Source organism: Epinephelus fuscoguttatus, linkage group LG24, assembly GCF_011397635.1.
Source record: "Epinephelus fuscoguttatus linkage group LG24, E.fuscoguttatus.final_Chr_v1".
Taxonomy (NCBI): domain Eukaryota; kingdom Metazoa; phylum Chordata; class Actinopteri; order Perciformes; family Serranidae; genus Epinephelus; species Epinephelus fuscoguttatus.
The window spans coordinates 19,467,899-19,485,918 of NC_064775.1; the positions used below are offsets into that span (position 1 = coordinate 19,467,899).

At 42.1% G+C, this 18,020-nt stretch overlaps 1 protein-coding gene across 3 annotated transcripts in view; it reads left to right on the plus strand.

The window, feature by feature from the left end:
* The window catches only part of LOC125884955 (nck-associated protein 5-like), a 241,421-nt gene that overhangs the window by 14,734 nt on the left and 208,667 nt on the right, over positions 1–18,020 (plus strand). For 2 of the 3 annotated variants that reach the window (XM_049570270.1, XM_049570274.1), the window contains exon 2: positions 9,902–10,004. In XM_049570270.1, coding sequence (XP_049426227.1) covers positions 9,902–10,004 — 103 coding nt within the window. Of the gene's footprint in view, positions 1–9,901; positions 10,005–15,708; positions 15,780–18,020 lie in introns of those variants that run through there. The other variant, XM_049570271.1, reaches the window with a different exon arrangement.

An 18,020-nucleotide genomic window follows, 5' to 3' on the forward strand; every position in this document is an offset into this window, starting at 1 on the left:
AGACCAGTGTAAAATATGGCTTATTGTTCGAGGCTCCCAGACACTGTAATTCCACATTAGGCCGTGCCAGGCTACAGTTGGTCATGCCAACTGTACCGGGACACATGCAGAGGCAGGATCAGACAGGCTGGCCAGCAGAGGGACTCAAAACATCCGATCAGCGTGGACCATCTGTGCTGCTAGAATACAGATGGACCTCTCTCTCCGTGCATTAAACCCCACATCAGACACTTGCATGCTTTAATTTTCTCCTCAATGAATGGAAAGTAATGGCACCCCCCAACATCCCCTCCCACTTCCCCCTGCTCATAGCGGGCGAATTAAAAAGCGAGACTCAAACGTATAATCTTCCCAGTCATTCATTCTTCTCCCTGGACATGGCAATCTGGATGAATCATTCAGAAGAAAAATAAAGAGAGAGCTGGGCTCCGTACTGTGGGGGGATGCCTCTGTGCTGACCCCGTTTCAGTCCCCCCCCTCATTCAAAGCAGGCACAGGGCATGGAGACAAAATGAATTGGTTCCTGGGGCAAAAGGGGGTGCACCAATCAATGTCCAATCCCATCCATTTTCAGGCCCTGGCGCTTCCTGGCATTGCTTTTTTTTGGGGGGGCGTATTGATCATAGAGTTTGGCCAAGAGGCTTTTCTTTCTGAGACCTTTGTGTTTTCAGCAGGTTTATAATAGATCAAAGCGCTAATTGAAAACTCCTGCATGCCTGGAATCCCCTTCTCCTCTCTCTTTTCCTCCAGATGGCCATTTAAATATTTACTTAAATTTATTTGCTTCACCATTAATGGTATAGTTTAATGTATAACCCGTGACTAAATCATGTCACAGCAAAAAAAGCAAATGTAGGACATTGTTTTATTGCAAATGCCACTGCAATGGGAGGTTCTGCATCATGAGAAAAGGGTACAAAGTTCGAGCCACACACTTCACCCACTTGATATCTGTGTTTGAACGCACCATGACAAAGATTTCTCACTTGTGGTGACTCTTTGCACAGTGTGAAATGAGAATATGCGTGGGTGAATGCTCGACTGTGTTAGGTACAAAGGGCAGTATTGTCACTTGTGGCAGAGTGTGGCCTCTGTAACACTACGAAGCCAAAAGCCAAAGGGTGGAGCAACAGTGTTTCTTCAGCAGATCTTTTCACTGTATGTGTAGGATTAGTTAAGACGAGAGTGCCGGTAAAAGGTTGGTGATTGCAGTAAGTGCACAGCTGTCTAATTCTTCCCAGCTTACAAAGGAACAGTTTCAAATGTGAGCCATGACGATCCATATTCATGGACAATCTGGGCTTATTATAGGCGTTTATCCACAAGGCTCACAGTCTGTTTTCTGTACAGCGATCTCTCAATGGGTTTAAGTGTTATCATTAAGCTGTTATCCCCTCACATTATCCCTGTTGTAGTTTGGAGCTGTCTGGGGCTGTGTGACCTCAGCTGGGTCCTCCCTTGTTCCTGGAGCAGATGTTAAAAAAGGGACTCCTCCTCCCCACCCCTAATACCTCAAACAACCTCCCCATTCTGGTTGCACACACACACACACACACACACACACACACACACACACACACACACACACACAAACACTGTCCCACCGCACCTCCTCCCTTCACCCTGGCATCTAATTAGGCCTACAGCACAAAGACTCCCAGATGTCAGCGTCCTCCTGGCCTCCTTTGATTATATCCTTTCCACCCCACTGGCTGGCTTGCCGACTGGCTGGATGGCCGGCTGGGGGCCATGTGGACTATAGGCGTTGACGCGTGTCACTCCACGTAGGTCAACACCAAACCGGTTTAACATATTTGTAATTGCTTTTGGTGTAAATCACATGGAATCTGGAGGAAGGGAGGACAGTCCTGAGTGGGCTGCAGTTGCAGTGACGCCCTTAGATTGTCAAAGGCAAAGGAGCATTTAAATCTGTCAGCACTTTCGAATGTGGTCTAGCTTAAAGGGACAGTTCACCCCAAAATCAAAAGTACATATTTTTCCTTTTACCTGTAGTGCTATTTATCAGTCTAGACTGTTTTGCTGTGGGTGGCAGGGTGTTGGAGATATTGACCGTAGAGATGTCTGTCTTCAATCCAATACTAGATGACACTTGGCTTGTGGTGCTCAAAGTGCCAAAAAACTACGTTTGGAAATTCCACAAAAAATGTCTCTTTACAACAGTCAAGACCTGGTTACTCCTGCCAACTGCATCACCTTGCAGAAGGAAGAGTGCATCTACTGCTAGCTCATCTAGCACCACTAAGCTAGCTAACATTACCATGGAAGTCATAAAGAGAACTGGATATAGTGTTGAAGGTGGGGCACCAGTCATTCCCATAAAAGTTACTCAGTGGCGCATGAAGCTTTAAAGGTTTGATTTCCTTGTTGTGGGCAGTTTCCTTCAGGAACTATTTTCTTTATACTGAACTACAACAGCCAAGTGTATCACTGCTCAGATGGAAGTGTGCACCTACTCATATGCAAGAGGCTCGCACTTGTGACAGCATGAGATATAAATGGTGACCTCCTCAGCTGAGCTGTAATATTCAGGCCCCCAGGAAATGTGCCGGGCTTTGAAGCCAATTTTCATAGTGGCTGAACAGTGGAAGCGTGCATCAACTCATGGACGTGAGCCTCGCATGACAGCGCGAGATGTAAAGATTAATGACATCCTTGCCTGAGCGTGCATCTACTCCTAGCTCACCTAGCACCACTGAGCTAGCTACCATTACCATGGATGTACAAAGAGAACTGGATATAGTGTTGGAGACGGGGCCCCAGTCATTCCCATAATAGTTGCTCAGTGGCGTATGAAGCCAAATAAGTTTGACATCCTGGGTATAAAATTACCTGTATCATCTGCTTCATCTGGCCCATACAGCAGTGGGAAAGAGGGGTAAAATACGGTAGTTTCCCGGCCAAAACGGGAAACTTGACAGCTATGATCTGTGCATATGGCTGCCAAAGAGCATCAGAAACACTGATTTGCAACGTGAAACTGCTTTATTTAGGATTTTACCAGTTTTAATCAGTGGGTCTGTTTGTTTTGGAGAGGAAGAGATTCCTGCCGATAATTAAGCTCCTGGTAAAAATCTCCTGAACAGTGAACACTGAAGGAATTTTTACTGGGGGAAGTCTCAGTGGGTTGCAATATGCAGTCCTCACATCTAATTGAAACTACACACTGCTCCTTTAAACTTACAGAAAATACTCCAGCACCAGTGAGCAGTGCAGTCCAAACAAACCAAAGCTATGACACCACCAGCCGTGACAGTTTTACCCATTTGTGTAATGCTCTTTAAATGTCTCAGCTGAATGCATCGACTAACAAGACACAGATTGTCTCTGGCTGTGACTGGCTGGGTGTTTTATGGTTTCAGCACAGAGTAACTGGTAACAACTTCCCTTTTTAATGAAATCAGTGTCTTAACTGCCAACTATTGCAGCTTTATTCATTTTGTGATCTCACATGCTTAAGCTTTTTGGAGCTTAAGGGCAACTGACAGCAAAAAGACTAAGCATCATTGGTTTCATTTAACTATCAGAAGCGGGAGTTTGCTTGGCTTTTATCTGAATATCCCTGATATCTGGCTTATAATGTGTTTGCTTAATCTTTATCACATTCGATCCATCCACTACCTCATGCCTCACACTTTCAATACCCTAAGGAAAAGGGTGTCTGTGTTTTCTACATCGGGTCTGGGCAATCAGGCACACAGCTATAATCCATTCTAATCATTTACTCTCAATTTCCTATAACCCCCCCTCTATCTCTGCATCCAAGGGAGGCCACAGGCTCTACTTCCTCTTCTAATCTCCAGCGGAAAGGGACCAAACTGAAATGCAATCTAAACATAGACCAGAGAATTTCATCTGATGCAATACACTTGCACAATTAGTCATTACAAAGGCAGACTGGGAGACAGGCAGGAGTCTGATGTTTCTGTGTCATTAAAGACGGAGCATTTCACATCCTCTTCGCTGATTAGGCCACTTCCTTACACACTGCATAACCCAGGGGGATTCAGAAGTGGGGCGTAAGGAGACAGTGTCATGTTAAGGAATCTAACATCAGTTCTGGATGAAAACGTAGTGGCTGAACCGACGTTTGCGCTGGCCTCGTGTCGATACGTTTTGACTCCCCAGATTGGCAGTGGATGGAGCACGTCATGTTGATGTGTGGGGATGTTTGACAAGTGCAGTCACGCTGCTGAAGCTTCAGACAGGGTGTAACAGATATAGCCTGCAGCAGATGCAAAAAGCACTTTGGGACACTGTTTGAGAGTGTGGTTGCATAAGTAGGTTTGTGAGGCAAGTAAACACAACTGACCTGAAAAAAATGGGATGGAATACAATTCAGCCTCATTCTGAACCTAGTGGCCAACAGTGACACTGAGCAGGCATGTGGTTATCGCACCAGTGGATCTTATACTGAGGATGATTTTTGGGTGGTATTTGTTTATAACCACAGTGTTTACTGTGGAAAATACCTGAAAATACCTCATCTTAAAATAATAACTGTCCTTTCAAGGTTCACTGTCCTTTGCCAACCAGTGTTGAGGTAGTTACTTAGACAAAGGAATAAATTAAACTGTTAAAAACTGGAATCTAATTACTTAAATAAACATCCATCCATCCATCCATCCATTCATCTTCTAACCGCTTCATCCTCTTGAGGGTCGCGGGGGGGCTGGAGCCTATCCCAGCTGACATTGGGCGAGAGGCAGGGTACACCCTGGACAGGTGGCCAGACTATTGCAGGGCTGACATGTAGAGCCAGACAACCATTTATACTCACATTCACACCTACGGACAATTTAGAGTCACCAATTAACCTAGACCCCAACCTGCATGTCTTTGGACTGTGGGAGGAAGCCGGAGTACCCGGAGAAAACCCACGCTGACACGGGGAGAACATGCAGACTTACTTATATAAACATATAAATGGCAAGAGCTAACAGCAATATATGTTAAAGTTAATGAAGGAGTACAACACTGTCAAGTATTTGGATTAACTTCCTGGACTTTGCTTGATTCATATCATGTACTTTTTAGGTGAAATGTATAGTATAATGCCTGGCAGCATGCTCCAAAGAAATAGGGGTCACATTTCAGCGATTGACTACTAGGTCCAGTGTTAAAGCCGACTACTATCCAGGGGTGTCTCTAGGATTTGAGGACACTTGGGGGTCTGAGGGGAATTTTCTTTTTATGAACAAGCTCCATTTTTATTTATTATTTATTTTTAAACTTTCAAGATAAATTAAGAATTGTTATGTTAAAAATATTAGTAGTTGTTAATATTTACTATTGAGTAGAAACAGAAAACTTTACAACTGCTATCATTAAAAAAATATTGACTAGAGTTGGAAAAACAGTTAAATGTATATATTTATGTTAACAGTGGTGGAATATAATTAAGTACATTATTCAAGAAAGCCCAGTTCAGTCCAAAGATCTCCAATGAGATGAAATAGTTTTAGAACATTGCAGAGAAAGGTTGGACCGGTGTGAACTGGCCGGTCTGAGCTCGACTCAAGCTTGCTGATGGTGTCACCTGCAATTAGCTGGTCAGATCTGCAGGAGCTGGTTTTAGAACATAAAGCACATCACCTGTTTCTATAGCCAAAGGGCTTCTAGTGAAATCCCTTGGTCAAGTCAAAATGAGCCCAGACAGTGTGTTCTCTTACTGAGGCAGGTGCTCTATACCCACTGAGCTCTCTGTTTCCATCCTCATGGTGTGCTGGTGTCAAAAGGTGGGTCGCTGTACGTGCTCACGCCCAACCCACACACACATTCTCATTGGCTGATTAGTTGGCGCTGGTTATTTATATTGTGGTGTATTTATTATGAATACAGTCCGTCTGATGCTCATTTTGTGTTTTTCACTGTTTCATCACTACTACAAATGCAGCTGTAGCCAGTATCTCACTATCACTGTCCTTATTCATTATTTAAGAAGCTACACATTATATTCAGCCACAAAATAATCTTGAAAAGCTGCAAATCAGAAAGGAAGTACAGAGAGTTGTTGCATAGAGATGATACACTGTCTCATCTTGTTACATTGGTGTGAACCCACAGGTTTTTAGAACATTGCAGAATGGCGCATTGCAAGAACTTGCCTGTTTCAGCTCAGCTCATCATGAATCTTTGGTCTGAACTGGGCGTAAAAGCTGACTGACAGATTAGATCAGGGCGTTTTTTTCTATTATCAGGCCTATTCTTATTTTTGAAAACATTAATATAGCTTATATATTTAGATCTCGGGCAATTTATTTCATATTTGTGGCTGAAGCCTCGACCAGGCCTAGCAATGCCACTGCGGCCGACAAACAGCAGGGCAAGAACAAGCAAAATTCAAAATGATACTGCTATTTTATAATCTTGACCTGTGGTGTCCACCTAAAGTGTAAGTTCAGCTTGATTATAGTGATTACAGTTTTAGCAAGACCATAGTAGCAAGAAAACAGCCACATCAAAATTATATCGATGCCATTTAGAATGTTTTTCGGTACGATTTGTGTTGTCATATTGTCAATAACCAACATTAGATGTTATTTTAACCGTCTAAAGAAGTTCAGCATTAAGCCTCATCTCTAATTGCAAGGAGCTGTCTAGAGCGGTTGAAAGCCACGCCAGTGTTTACTCTTGCTTCTTTTTATATCACTTCCTTTTTTATTGCTGCTGAACATGTTTTTTTTTACCAGGAGCTGTTGGTTGGGATGGTGATAAAGGTCACCAGCAAAGAGCCTCAGCTCTCTTTTCTATGATAAAAAGTTATGTGTTTTAAAGCTTATTAGTGCGGGCCTTTGTGTTGACTGTGCCACTAACTGGGGCTCGTGGCTCTACTTTTTCGTCCTCTCATGTTGGACTGAGGGCATACTGGACCCTACAGTGACTCACTATAGCCTCTTGAGGCACAAGTGGTATTAGAAGACAGGACAAGACAGCCCCGGACAGCAGTGCAGAATTTTTTACCATTTATAAAACTGTCCCTAGTTTGTATCACCCCCCCCTTGAAGATCCGCATATTTATTTGAACCCAACAGCGACAAAAAAGCCTTTCTCTATATGGCTATTTAGCGTAGCCTTGGTCAGGCTGGACACAGTGGAAGTCAGCAAACCAGAATACGGCACCGGGAGGCGGAAGTAAGCCTGCACGCCTGCAGCGGCCCGCAGCCATTAAACCACAGAAGAAGAAGGAGTCGTGTTTACGAGTAGGATTTATGAAACAGGCTAAATGACATGTAGTAGGGAGTAGTGATGACAAATTGCACACTCTTGTACAGTAGGTGGTGGTATGCACCTGGAAGTTGTTTGCGATCCGCCAATAAATTGAGAGAAGAAGAAGAGCCGTGTTTACAAAGAGTGTGTTCGAGTAAGCGGTACGCAATGAGCATTGCTGAACACATAACAGTTTTACCAGATGTATCTATAAGGACTTGGTTGTACTTTCGATGTCATGGCAGATAAAGAAGAAGCACCACCTTAAAGAAAAAGAACAGAAGAACAGAAGAAGGCTAAACGGGACAGTGATAGGGCTCGAGCCCAAACGAGTGTAAACGTCGGTCGGACATTCACCAAGTGGAGAGAGCTGAGAGATTTGAAAGGGTTTAAAACTGATCCCGAGTTGGCCCTTTTCCTATTTGACAGGTATGTAATTTTTGTTTTTATTTAGAGAATATACCGCAACTTGTTAGACGTCGTTTAACTTCAGTATATGACGACATGGAAGTTATAAGCAAGCTAAATGTAACGTTAGCTGATGTGAACCGCTTTTGTCTAGTAACGTGATCTGTGACTGTGACCATGAGCAAAAATATACAGCAGGCAGTTGTCCTCAGTTTATAAGAAATTCAGAGCTACACCAGAACATTTATGATTTTCCTCTCGCTCTCCAAAACAAATGCATGCAGTAATTGCCATTGCAGTTGAGATTTTACGAATGAAGCCGAAGGCTGCAGTCAGAATTTTACGACACCAGGCTGTGGGTGTCATACCGCTTCGACCAAAAGGGGGGCTATAATCAACGAAAACGAAAAGTTCCACACAGCTGCTTTAAGTGGCATTTCTACTTTTGTGTTGAAACAACGCCATGGCTCTGCATACGCCGTAACCTATGCCTTAGCTTGACATGTACCTCTCCAGAAATGTAACTACACATTGCGCACATTTTTTTAAGATGAATTTTTTTCCCCTCTTTATACGGATGAGAAACAAGAAATTGTAGACACAAAAAAGCCTCCACAAAATCACATTTGAAGTCTTGTGTGTGATTTATCCTGGCTTCATTTGAATAGGGGAGCTCTGCGCTAGTTGCTAGGCTAATTTATACAATGTGAAATGCCATAGGCTTGTGCTAATAACGTTAGCATGTTGGAAAACGTATTTAGTATAACACAGTTGTTTTGTTGGTGAACCTTGTGAGCTGTAATGGAGCCGAATTTTGTAACGTTACCTTTTGTTAAATGTTGCTGTTGTCCCTGGCTTCATAGTAGAGGAAAATTATACAATGTAAAATGCCACAGGCTTGTGCTAAAAACATTAGCATGTTGTATTTGTGGGGAAAATGTGTCCAGATAAAGACAAGTGCTTTGTCTGAATTCTGCGACGTGAAGCTGATTTGTGTACTTGTGTTTGAAATTGTCTCTATTAAGCCATGTTTAATTTGTGTGTAATGTGTGTTTTGAATCAACTAAACTTTACAGCACTTCACAGAAACCCCACCGCCAACCAGTGAATCTAACTGCAGAGTGACACAGACACACCATCCCACATGTATAAATGCTCACAATGGCGTAGGCCACATGTGTAGGCTACAGCATAGGCTCTGCATCAAGCTGATGCATGAGTATAAATCCTCCTTTACTCTTCACTTAGATAAAAATAAATCTTGCCCCTGGCAAATGCTCCACATATTGTAACAAAAAAAATCTAAAACTAAAATTAAAACTAATAAATATTAATATAAAATGAGCAAACCCACTGTGGAAACTAACTGAAACTAAACTGGACTAGAAAAAAAACCCCTTAAAATATACCTAAATAAAAGTGACACTAGCATTAGCTCGTTAGCATGCTCATTTCAGTAGATATCTCTGCAATGCAATACATGCATCTTTGACATAATGTAATTAAAATATTTGACAATGTTAGTTAATTTTTTCAATGTTCTAAATTAGAACTCTGGCCTTATCTTACACATTGTACCTTTAACATATAGGTGGAATCTTTATCTTATTTATGTAGGACACATCTTGGATTTATCCACGCATAACTGCACTCAGTACTACAGGTTGTGCTTTACAGACAGGGTCTGTGACCCTAAAGCATCCATCAGCTGACCTTTGACCCCATCCTCACCACTGAGGAAATGGTGTGCTTACTCTGTGCACCACCGCAGTGACTCTAAAGCCCAGGCTCTTTGTAAAGGAGTAGTATGCGTGAAGTGAAGTGTTTATCTTCTGCTGCGGCCTCAGTCAGACCAGGTCGGACTGGTTCCCAGCACTGTTTGGAGAGGCCTAGAAAAACAAAAGGGCTGAAGCTTGGGGTTTGGGGTTGGGTTGGAGGGCGGGATGCATGGTTGACGCCGAGAGCAAGCAGTAAGATCCAGCTGGAGCCTTGTGATCCCAGAGTCCTGTCAGGCCCAAGGAGAGGTTTGCACTTCTGCTGCTGTAAGGCTTGAATTTATAGAGATGGCAATAGCAGTTAGTTCAAAGAGAAAGACTGTAACTGTGTCTGAAAGTGCTGCCTCTGCTGCTTTTCACTTGGACTCTGATCTTCCTTGAAAGGTGAAAGCCCCTCTCTAACAGCTGAAACGTGACCCACCGGACGTGAGGTGTTCCTTGTTGACTTTCTCCCTCTGTCCTCTCACTCCTCCCCTTTTCCCTCCCTCCAGGGCTTCCCAGGTGTGTGGATCGCTGCGGGGCCGAGGGAACATGAACAGACACCTGGAGAGGAGAGAGCAGTTAAAGAGATTGTCTCTTGACAGCGGCCTGCCGGTGAGTCAATCCTCACACACACCTAACACACGCTCTGTCAGAATGGTCACTTAGTCAGGAAGCAGACATTGTGGAATGACCTCATTTTGTCTTGATGATCTGTTGCTGCACTTAGGACGTCATCCCCAGAAGGAAATTCTTGCTTATACTTAACTTATACTTAGCTTGGCAGAGAATTTCAGGTAAACACACATTTCTTTAGATTTAACCAGTGGCCACAACTGTAGAACCTGTCACTATTTTTGTTTATGATGTTGTCTTTGGGACCATGCTGTCATTGCTGTTGATTGTTTGGACTGCACTTCCCACTAAGCATTTGTTTGGTGCTCTTTATTCTCTTTATACAGTGGGAAGATGCTTTACTTTCTTTTTTCTGGCAAATGAGATCCACTTAAATCAAGTGTTTAGAATTGAGAGACAATAATGAGTCAGAGATGATCAGAATGTAGTAGATTTCTTTTGTATTCTATCAGTCAGACAAGAAAATTAACATTTATGAAAACCAGCACAGTGTCCAGAATAGACAGAGTGCTTGGCCTCAGGGATAGCTGCTTGCAACTTTTCTCAAGAACTGCCCATCCAAACAATTTCACACTTGAAACTTTGCTACCTTGGGACTGGGAACAAAGCGTTTATTATTAAAGTTACAATGTAATATATCCGGTCTCTCTTTCTTCATCTATTCCTGAAAGCAACAGAGAGCAACAGAGAGTGAGAGATCCCCTCTCAATACACCTCACAGTGTGTATTTCTCGTGGTGGTAATGTACTGCTAATTAGGGAAGTCATGTGAACTAATATGTTGGTACCAGGTTGATGCCAAAGTTTTGAAAGCATGACAGTATTTGTTTTTGTTTTCTCCAGTATGGTATTCTTCTGTACTTGACAGGACAGCATATGTGCATACAAGTGTTCTGGTCTGCCATTAAGTTTTTTTCCAGAAGCCTGTGTAGTTTATGAATTCTTTGTAATGGGAGTGCTGCGTATTTACGCTATGCTTCGAATGCCAGCAGCATGGTGAGGTGCTGAGTGTCCCCAGTGATGGCAGAGTCCGCAGCCAAAATTGGGCCAGCTGATTTGGCCCGAATCATTTATGCCGTGTCGCAGCTGAATCGGGCAACCAGACACATTGGTTTCATGTACACATGGCCTATATCACAGATTTGTTATGTTCCACCATTTTTAAAATGTCTTTGTTGTCTGCAACAGTCATCTTAAACTAAGCTACAATATCTACAGTGGTACTACTTTGTTTTGTGCACAAATATGGACAAAAGTACTCAGAGCCTCCGCCCATGTCCATATACAAATCTATGTTGAGCATAAATTAGCCATTACATGTACAAGTGCCGAACAATAACAGCAGTGGAGCAAAAATATGCTTCCTCGCCTCCCCAAAAATCTCATGAACCCACCCATTTTGTGTTGGAGGGGGATCATCAGGGATTAATAATACAATTTATATTACATTTAAGAGTGTATGTTTAAGTACATGAGATGTATTGTTTTTGGTTTTTTTTTTCTTACCATGGTATCAACTTTGGTATCAAGATTCATGAAATGTATCTGGTATTGTTATCAACTACCAAATTTATGGTTTTGTGATATGCTTACTACAAGTGAATATGTGCCTTTGATATTGAGATCTTGCACTTGGCACTGCACTTCCCTGGGTCCTCAGCAATACACTCGGCAAGCGTGAAGTTGATAGGATGAACGGATGTCAAGAAAATTTAAGGACAGACAGACAGACAGACAGAGACTCCTTCCATTTTAGTTTAGAGATCAATCAATCAATCAGTCAATCAATTTTATTTATACAGCCCAATATCACAAATCACAATTTGCCTCACAGGGCTTTACAGCATACGACATCCCTCTGTCATTATGACCCTCGCAGCGGATAAGGAAAAACTCCCCAAAAAAACCCCTTTAACGGGGAAAAAAACGGTAGAAACCTCAGGAAGAGCAACTGAGGAGGGATCCCTCTTCCAGGACGGACAGACGTGCAATAGATGTCGTACAGAACAGATCAGCATAACAAATTAACAGTAATCCACATGACACAATGAGACAGAGAGAGAGAGAGAGAGAGAGATGCAGGTAATGACAGTAGCTTACAACAACATTATTGAAAGTAATAATATTATAGTTATAGTTCTGGCTACTGTGGTACAATATGTTGAAAGTATGTATTAATATCTGGCAGTATACATGTGTGACAATAGTCGTGTATAATAACAGTAGAAGTATGACTAATGACTAATAATGGCAGCAGCAGCAGCAGGAGGCATCTGGCAGGACCACGGCAGCAGCACAACCACACACGTCACGCTGTCCAGGCACCGCTGCGATATGAGTTAATCTGAGAGACAGTGGAGCACAAAGGCTCCAGAGAAGAAGCCGAGTTAGTGACATCCAGAATGGCCGAGTTAGCAAGATGCAGTAATAGAATAAGAGAGAGAGAGAGAGAGAGAGAGGGGAAGAAGAAGAGAAGGTGCCTGGTGTATTATAGGGGGGTCCTCCGGCAGACTAGGCCTAAGTCAGCCTAACTAGGGGCTGGTAAGCTTTATCAAAGCATTAACAAGCATTAACACTAAAACAAAAGTGCACACAAACACACACACTCCCCCACACGTCCACGTGTCAAGCAGCAGCAGAGAGAAAAAACAACCTCCCATGACTGTTTGTGAAACACGCTGTGGCCACTGGTGACTGACAAGCTTATCTCTCTACGCCGCGCCGCTCTCACGAATCACAGGAGTGGAAACTTGTTTTGGTTCAGGGTTAACTGAAGGTGAATCTGCTCACAAGTAGCCTCTTTGGAATGTCAAGTGCGGACATACAGTGGCTGCTGTGATGTGTCTGCATGATGGTGCAGGAGCTTAATTCCCCCTCAGTGCATACAGTGTGCAGTCACTGCACAGGAAATAATACATCAAGAGTCTTAAAATAGAATTCTGGTATTGGAAATGCTGAAGCCATTTAGGACACATTTGTTGCAGATGAAATAGCTAACACACTTCGAGTGCAGTCTCTCAGTGTAACTAATCAGAAAAAACGACTGTACACTGTTTACACTATAAACCATGAGGTAAAAAACAGTTATATGCTGCATTTTGTTGTTTATGGTACAATTTATTGTGAATGTTACTGACTGTGGGGCTTTAATGAAGCTGAAAGATGTCAACAGACTTTATTGACTTGACCTGACTTTATGACCTGTTAACCCACTGCTGACAGGCAACTGACCCTCAGTGATTAAAGGAAACCCTGCACTGCCCTAATGAACAGATTTCATATAGATCCTTTTAGATATCTGTTTATCTCTCAAAATGCATTCTAGGAAATGTAGGAAAACCTTGACTAGATTGATGTAACATAGGCTATGTTCATATTACAAGCAAATGTGGCTCAACTCTGACTTTTTTGCTCTCATGTGACATAGATCTGATTTTTTCAGAGTAGTGTCAACACAGAATTTTCTTTATTCTATGCAATAGTGGCCAAATTGATGTTTGGTCCTAAATCTAAAACAAATCTGATCACGGTAACCTGGTCTCACTCCAAAGACTTCGAAATCCAGCACTTGGTCAGTGATTTCTGACACCAGACACTGTCTTAAAAAGCCGTCCTTTCACGTCAGCATGATACGCAGCCAGTCAGCATTATTGTTTAACGGTGCCTGGTGGCATCAGGGGGAAACGTGGCAGGACAACTACTAAAGTTAAGTCCATGACCAAACGTCGATATGTGACGAGGTCGGAGTGAGAATTTGTTGATCACTGGCCATGCAACCGCTGTAAGAACAGTCATATTGTAACTCATGAGTGTTCTTCCCGTACATCCATGGTATTTACCAGAATTCCCATGGTCGTGGAAAGCCTGGAAAAGCCAAAAGCCAGGCCTTGAAAGATCATGGAATTAGTAAAATCATTGAAAGTTTTGAAAAAGTCATGGAATTTTGTTTTGTGTAATGAAATTATTATAGTAATCTGCCATTGGAAACCTTCCACATAATGTAACCTAACAGCACATTTATTTTCTGTAGCTGTAGATCTTAAGGAGCATTTAATCATATGTTTTAGCAGACGGCTATTCTGCAGAGGGCTATTTTTGATTATTTGGTACTTTAACTTTGCAGCATTGCCAATAAAAGCAAACATATTTGTCCATGCACTATTAAATTCTCTATTGTCCCCTGAGACTTTTCCCTTTTTGGATTTGCAATCCACAACTAACTAGCTAGGAAGACTCTGGTTGATGAAATGAAATGAAACATTATGTTATGTGTGTAGGCTATGCATTTTTACAGTTGGAGACTGTAAGAATCACTTCAGGCCTACAACAAGAAATGAACATTAAAATGTAAAAAAAAAAAAAAAGGTTATTCATTTCTATATAATTTTCTGTCGAAGAGAGCCGCGTGTGACTCTGGAGCCACAGGTTGCCAACCCTTGCCGTGGACTTACATTGCGACTGAGACGTCTGTAAATTAGTGTCACAACCCCCCTCGAAATGACTCTACACTCTCAGGATTTGATCCATTCAGTCTGGAAGAGATACACAACTAAATCATTTTAACCTCATTCAAGTTAGCAGATGGCTAAACCGGAGGTTAGCTGGATGGCTGCACTCGGACACCACAGCAAAGGTCTCTATACATCCATGGACTTCAGCGGCACATTATTTGGTAGAGGGGAGCTTGCATTGCTATGTCTTTAATTTTTTCCCCCAAACGCTTGCTCACAAATGTGATGTTTTTTTGTTGTTGTTCCAACACACATTTGTGTGATGTTATTGGTTGCATTTGAGGCATTTCACAGCAGAGACACTGATGTCGGATGTTGGTCATTTCAGACATGATTGTGAACAGTCTAGGCAGAAAGATCGGATCTGGAAAAAGAAATCCGATTTGAGCATTGAGCCCAGTAATGTGAACGTAGCCATAGATACACCAAGAAACTACATTTTTAATATCAAAAAACACAAAATAACTTCTGTGATCCAGAGAACATCAAAAATTGATTTTCTTGATGTTGACAAACCTCTGACTGTCAATCATTTCCTAAAAACTGTGAGAGTGAATCTAGAAAAAACACCAGTGCAGTTGAGGCGAGACACTGCCTAATTTATAATTTATCCACAGTGGTTTGTGAATGTGTAATTTCCTGTTACACAGTGGACCATTGCTTTTGTGCAGTTTCTTATCCAACAACTGTGTGATTCATAAAGACTTTACCGAACGCTATCACTGTCATTACTGGTTGTTAGTTGATATGGGATTTACTGTGGCTTTAATTGCCTTAATTGGATACACGGCGACCTGATTTACTGTGAGGGAAATGAAAGTAGGTCATATTTGTGATATGGGTTTATGATTCAACATGCTCACATTTGTCCACTCGACTATCCATGCATGCATTTTTTCCCTTTTTTCCCTTCTTTTCGCCTTCCTCCTCTCTTGTGCACTCATTTGACTTTCTCATGTTTGTCCTCCTTTAACTCTCACTCTCTCTCCTCTTGCGACCTTACTCAAGTCTGTCTCTTTGTCTTACTTTATCGTTTTCTTCTTTTTGTCTCCACTCTTTCCTCCCTCAATGACTTATTCTCACTCGGGGCAGCGGGAGCATAAGGGTGCCGGGTTGTTTTAATAGTGGGACATGAGGAAGCCTGGAGCATTTTGGTAAAGGTCCAGCATAGATCTGGTGGCAGTTTGCAGATTTGATTCCATGGCATGAGCAACCATGAAGAGTCCATGCTGCTTTTGTGATTGGTAAGAGCAAATTTAAAGTTGAAGAAGAAGTTTGTTACCAGTGTTTTTCAACCTAGACCCTATTTTCTGATGTTTTTGTGTCTTCGTGACAAATGGGAACAACAATTTTGTGAAGCTAGCTTAAGTGAGATGGCTGCAGTCCGCAGCCGCAAAACAGGCCGCAATGTAGACACTTGGCGGATGTACATCCACTAAAGGTGCTTGTTTTTGCCACCGAAAGGCTCTGATTGTGTCTGACAACATTATGTAAAGGATCCCTACAGAGATAGACCTTTTTGTTAAAGAGTAAGATCCTTTTTGTTTAACCAAAAACAGCCCTGAAATTGCCACCTTCAAACCCACCAGAATTTAAATAAAAAAATATTTTTGACATTGTTAAACAGACTTAATTCGAAGTCAACAGAAACAAAATAAAACTTGCAAAAGCCATCTTGGTTCGTTTTTCCACTGTTCCAACAATCACTCTGGTTTGCTTGAAATAAACCCTTAATTCACCCAATTAGATGTGAAAATATCCTGGCTCAATACACGCTAAAATTATTGTTTATTTAAATGGAGTCTGGTGGGTTTGGTGATGACAATTTTGGGGCTGTTTCTTGTTAAACAAAAAGGAACTAATTCTTTATAGAAAAGTGTCTCTGTAGGGATCCTTTCTCTGAAATCACCATCACCAGTGCACCCCCCTTTCCATGCATATCCAAAGCCAGGTCACATGGCCAGCAGGCTGAGCTCCAGACGTCTCTGTCCCTAGTGATGCTTTCCAGCTTTCCAGGGTCTGCCCTCAGGCCCCTTACCATTGGGATGTGCCCAGAACACCTCTAACAGTAGACACCTAGGAGGCATCCTGATCAGATGCCCGAACCACCTCAACTGATCCTTTTTGATGCAAAGGAGCTACTCCGAGCTCCCTCCGGATGTCCGAACTCCTTACCCTATCTCTAAGGCTGAGCCCAGCCACCCTTCAGAATAAACTCATTTTGGCCGTATGTATTCACGACCTCATTCTTCGGTCACTACCCAAAGCTCATGACCATAGGTGAGGGTTGGAACGTAGATGGACCATTAAGTCGAAAGCTTTGCCTTCTAGCTCAGCTCCCTCCTTACCACGACAATCCATCTCACACTCCATTCTACCCTCACTCGTGAACAAGTCCCCGAGATACTTGATTTCCCTTGCTTGAGGCAGTAACTCTCTTTCATTGGTAAACCCACCAGACTCCATTTAAATAAACAGTAGTTTTATTATAGTAAAACACACTTTACTCAAAGGATGTTTATTCAATTAAAATTCACAAAAAACATCTTGGTTCATCATTTCACTGTTCCAACAATCACCAACTCTGGTTTGGTTCAAATAAACCCTTAATTTATCCAGTTAGATGTGAAAATATGCTGGCTCTATACATGCTGGTGGGTTTGGCGATGGCGATTTTGAGGCTGTTTTTGATTGAACAAAAAGGAACTTACTCTTTAACAAAAAGGTCTGTCTCTGTAGGGATCCGTTACATAATGTTGTCAGACACTTATAATTACAATCAGAGCCTTTCAGTGGCAAAAACAAGCACTTTTAATCGATGTAAAGTGACAGTGCAAACATGCCCTGAGTGGTTACATTGCAGCCTGTATAGCTGTTTCACTGTTATTCCCATTAGCCCCTTAAACACAAAAATATGGAGAAATGGGGTCCAGGTTGAAAAATATCAAACTTGCCCTATATACATATATGTAAAGACATATGTCTTTCTTGGTGTTAGTAAAGGCATGAAATATCACTTCTAATGGTAATGGTAGATTCTCTACACATCATAAAAGAGAGATTTCCTGTCATAACATTTTAATTGAAACCATTTTGTTTGATTTAAAGAAGCATTTATTCGTGCTGAATCAATGACACAGAAATTATCATCTCACTCAGTGTGGATGTGATTTATTTACTGTGGATGCTTTGAAGTTACTTATATCTAAAGACATGAAAACTGTGTATTTACTGGTTATTGTCAGCACTATATGAGCCTTTGTTCAGCGAGTAGTTTGGGACCATGGAGTTTGTCTCTAAACTCAAACCTGGGTATTTATTCTTCCAGTGCTGATAGGGGACTTGATGTCTCTGGCCCTCGTGGTCCTGCTGGCCCTGTTAGCCCTGGCACAGATAAACCTACTAAGTCCTGTAAACACTCCTTTTCCTGGGAGGATATGAGCCGCTGATACATTTATTTTTTCAGGCATCTGAGAAAACACAAG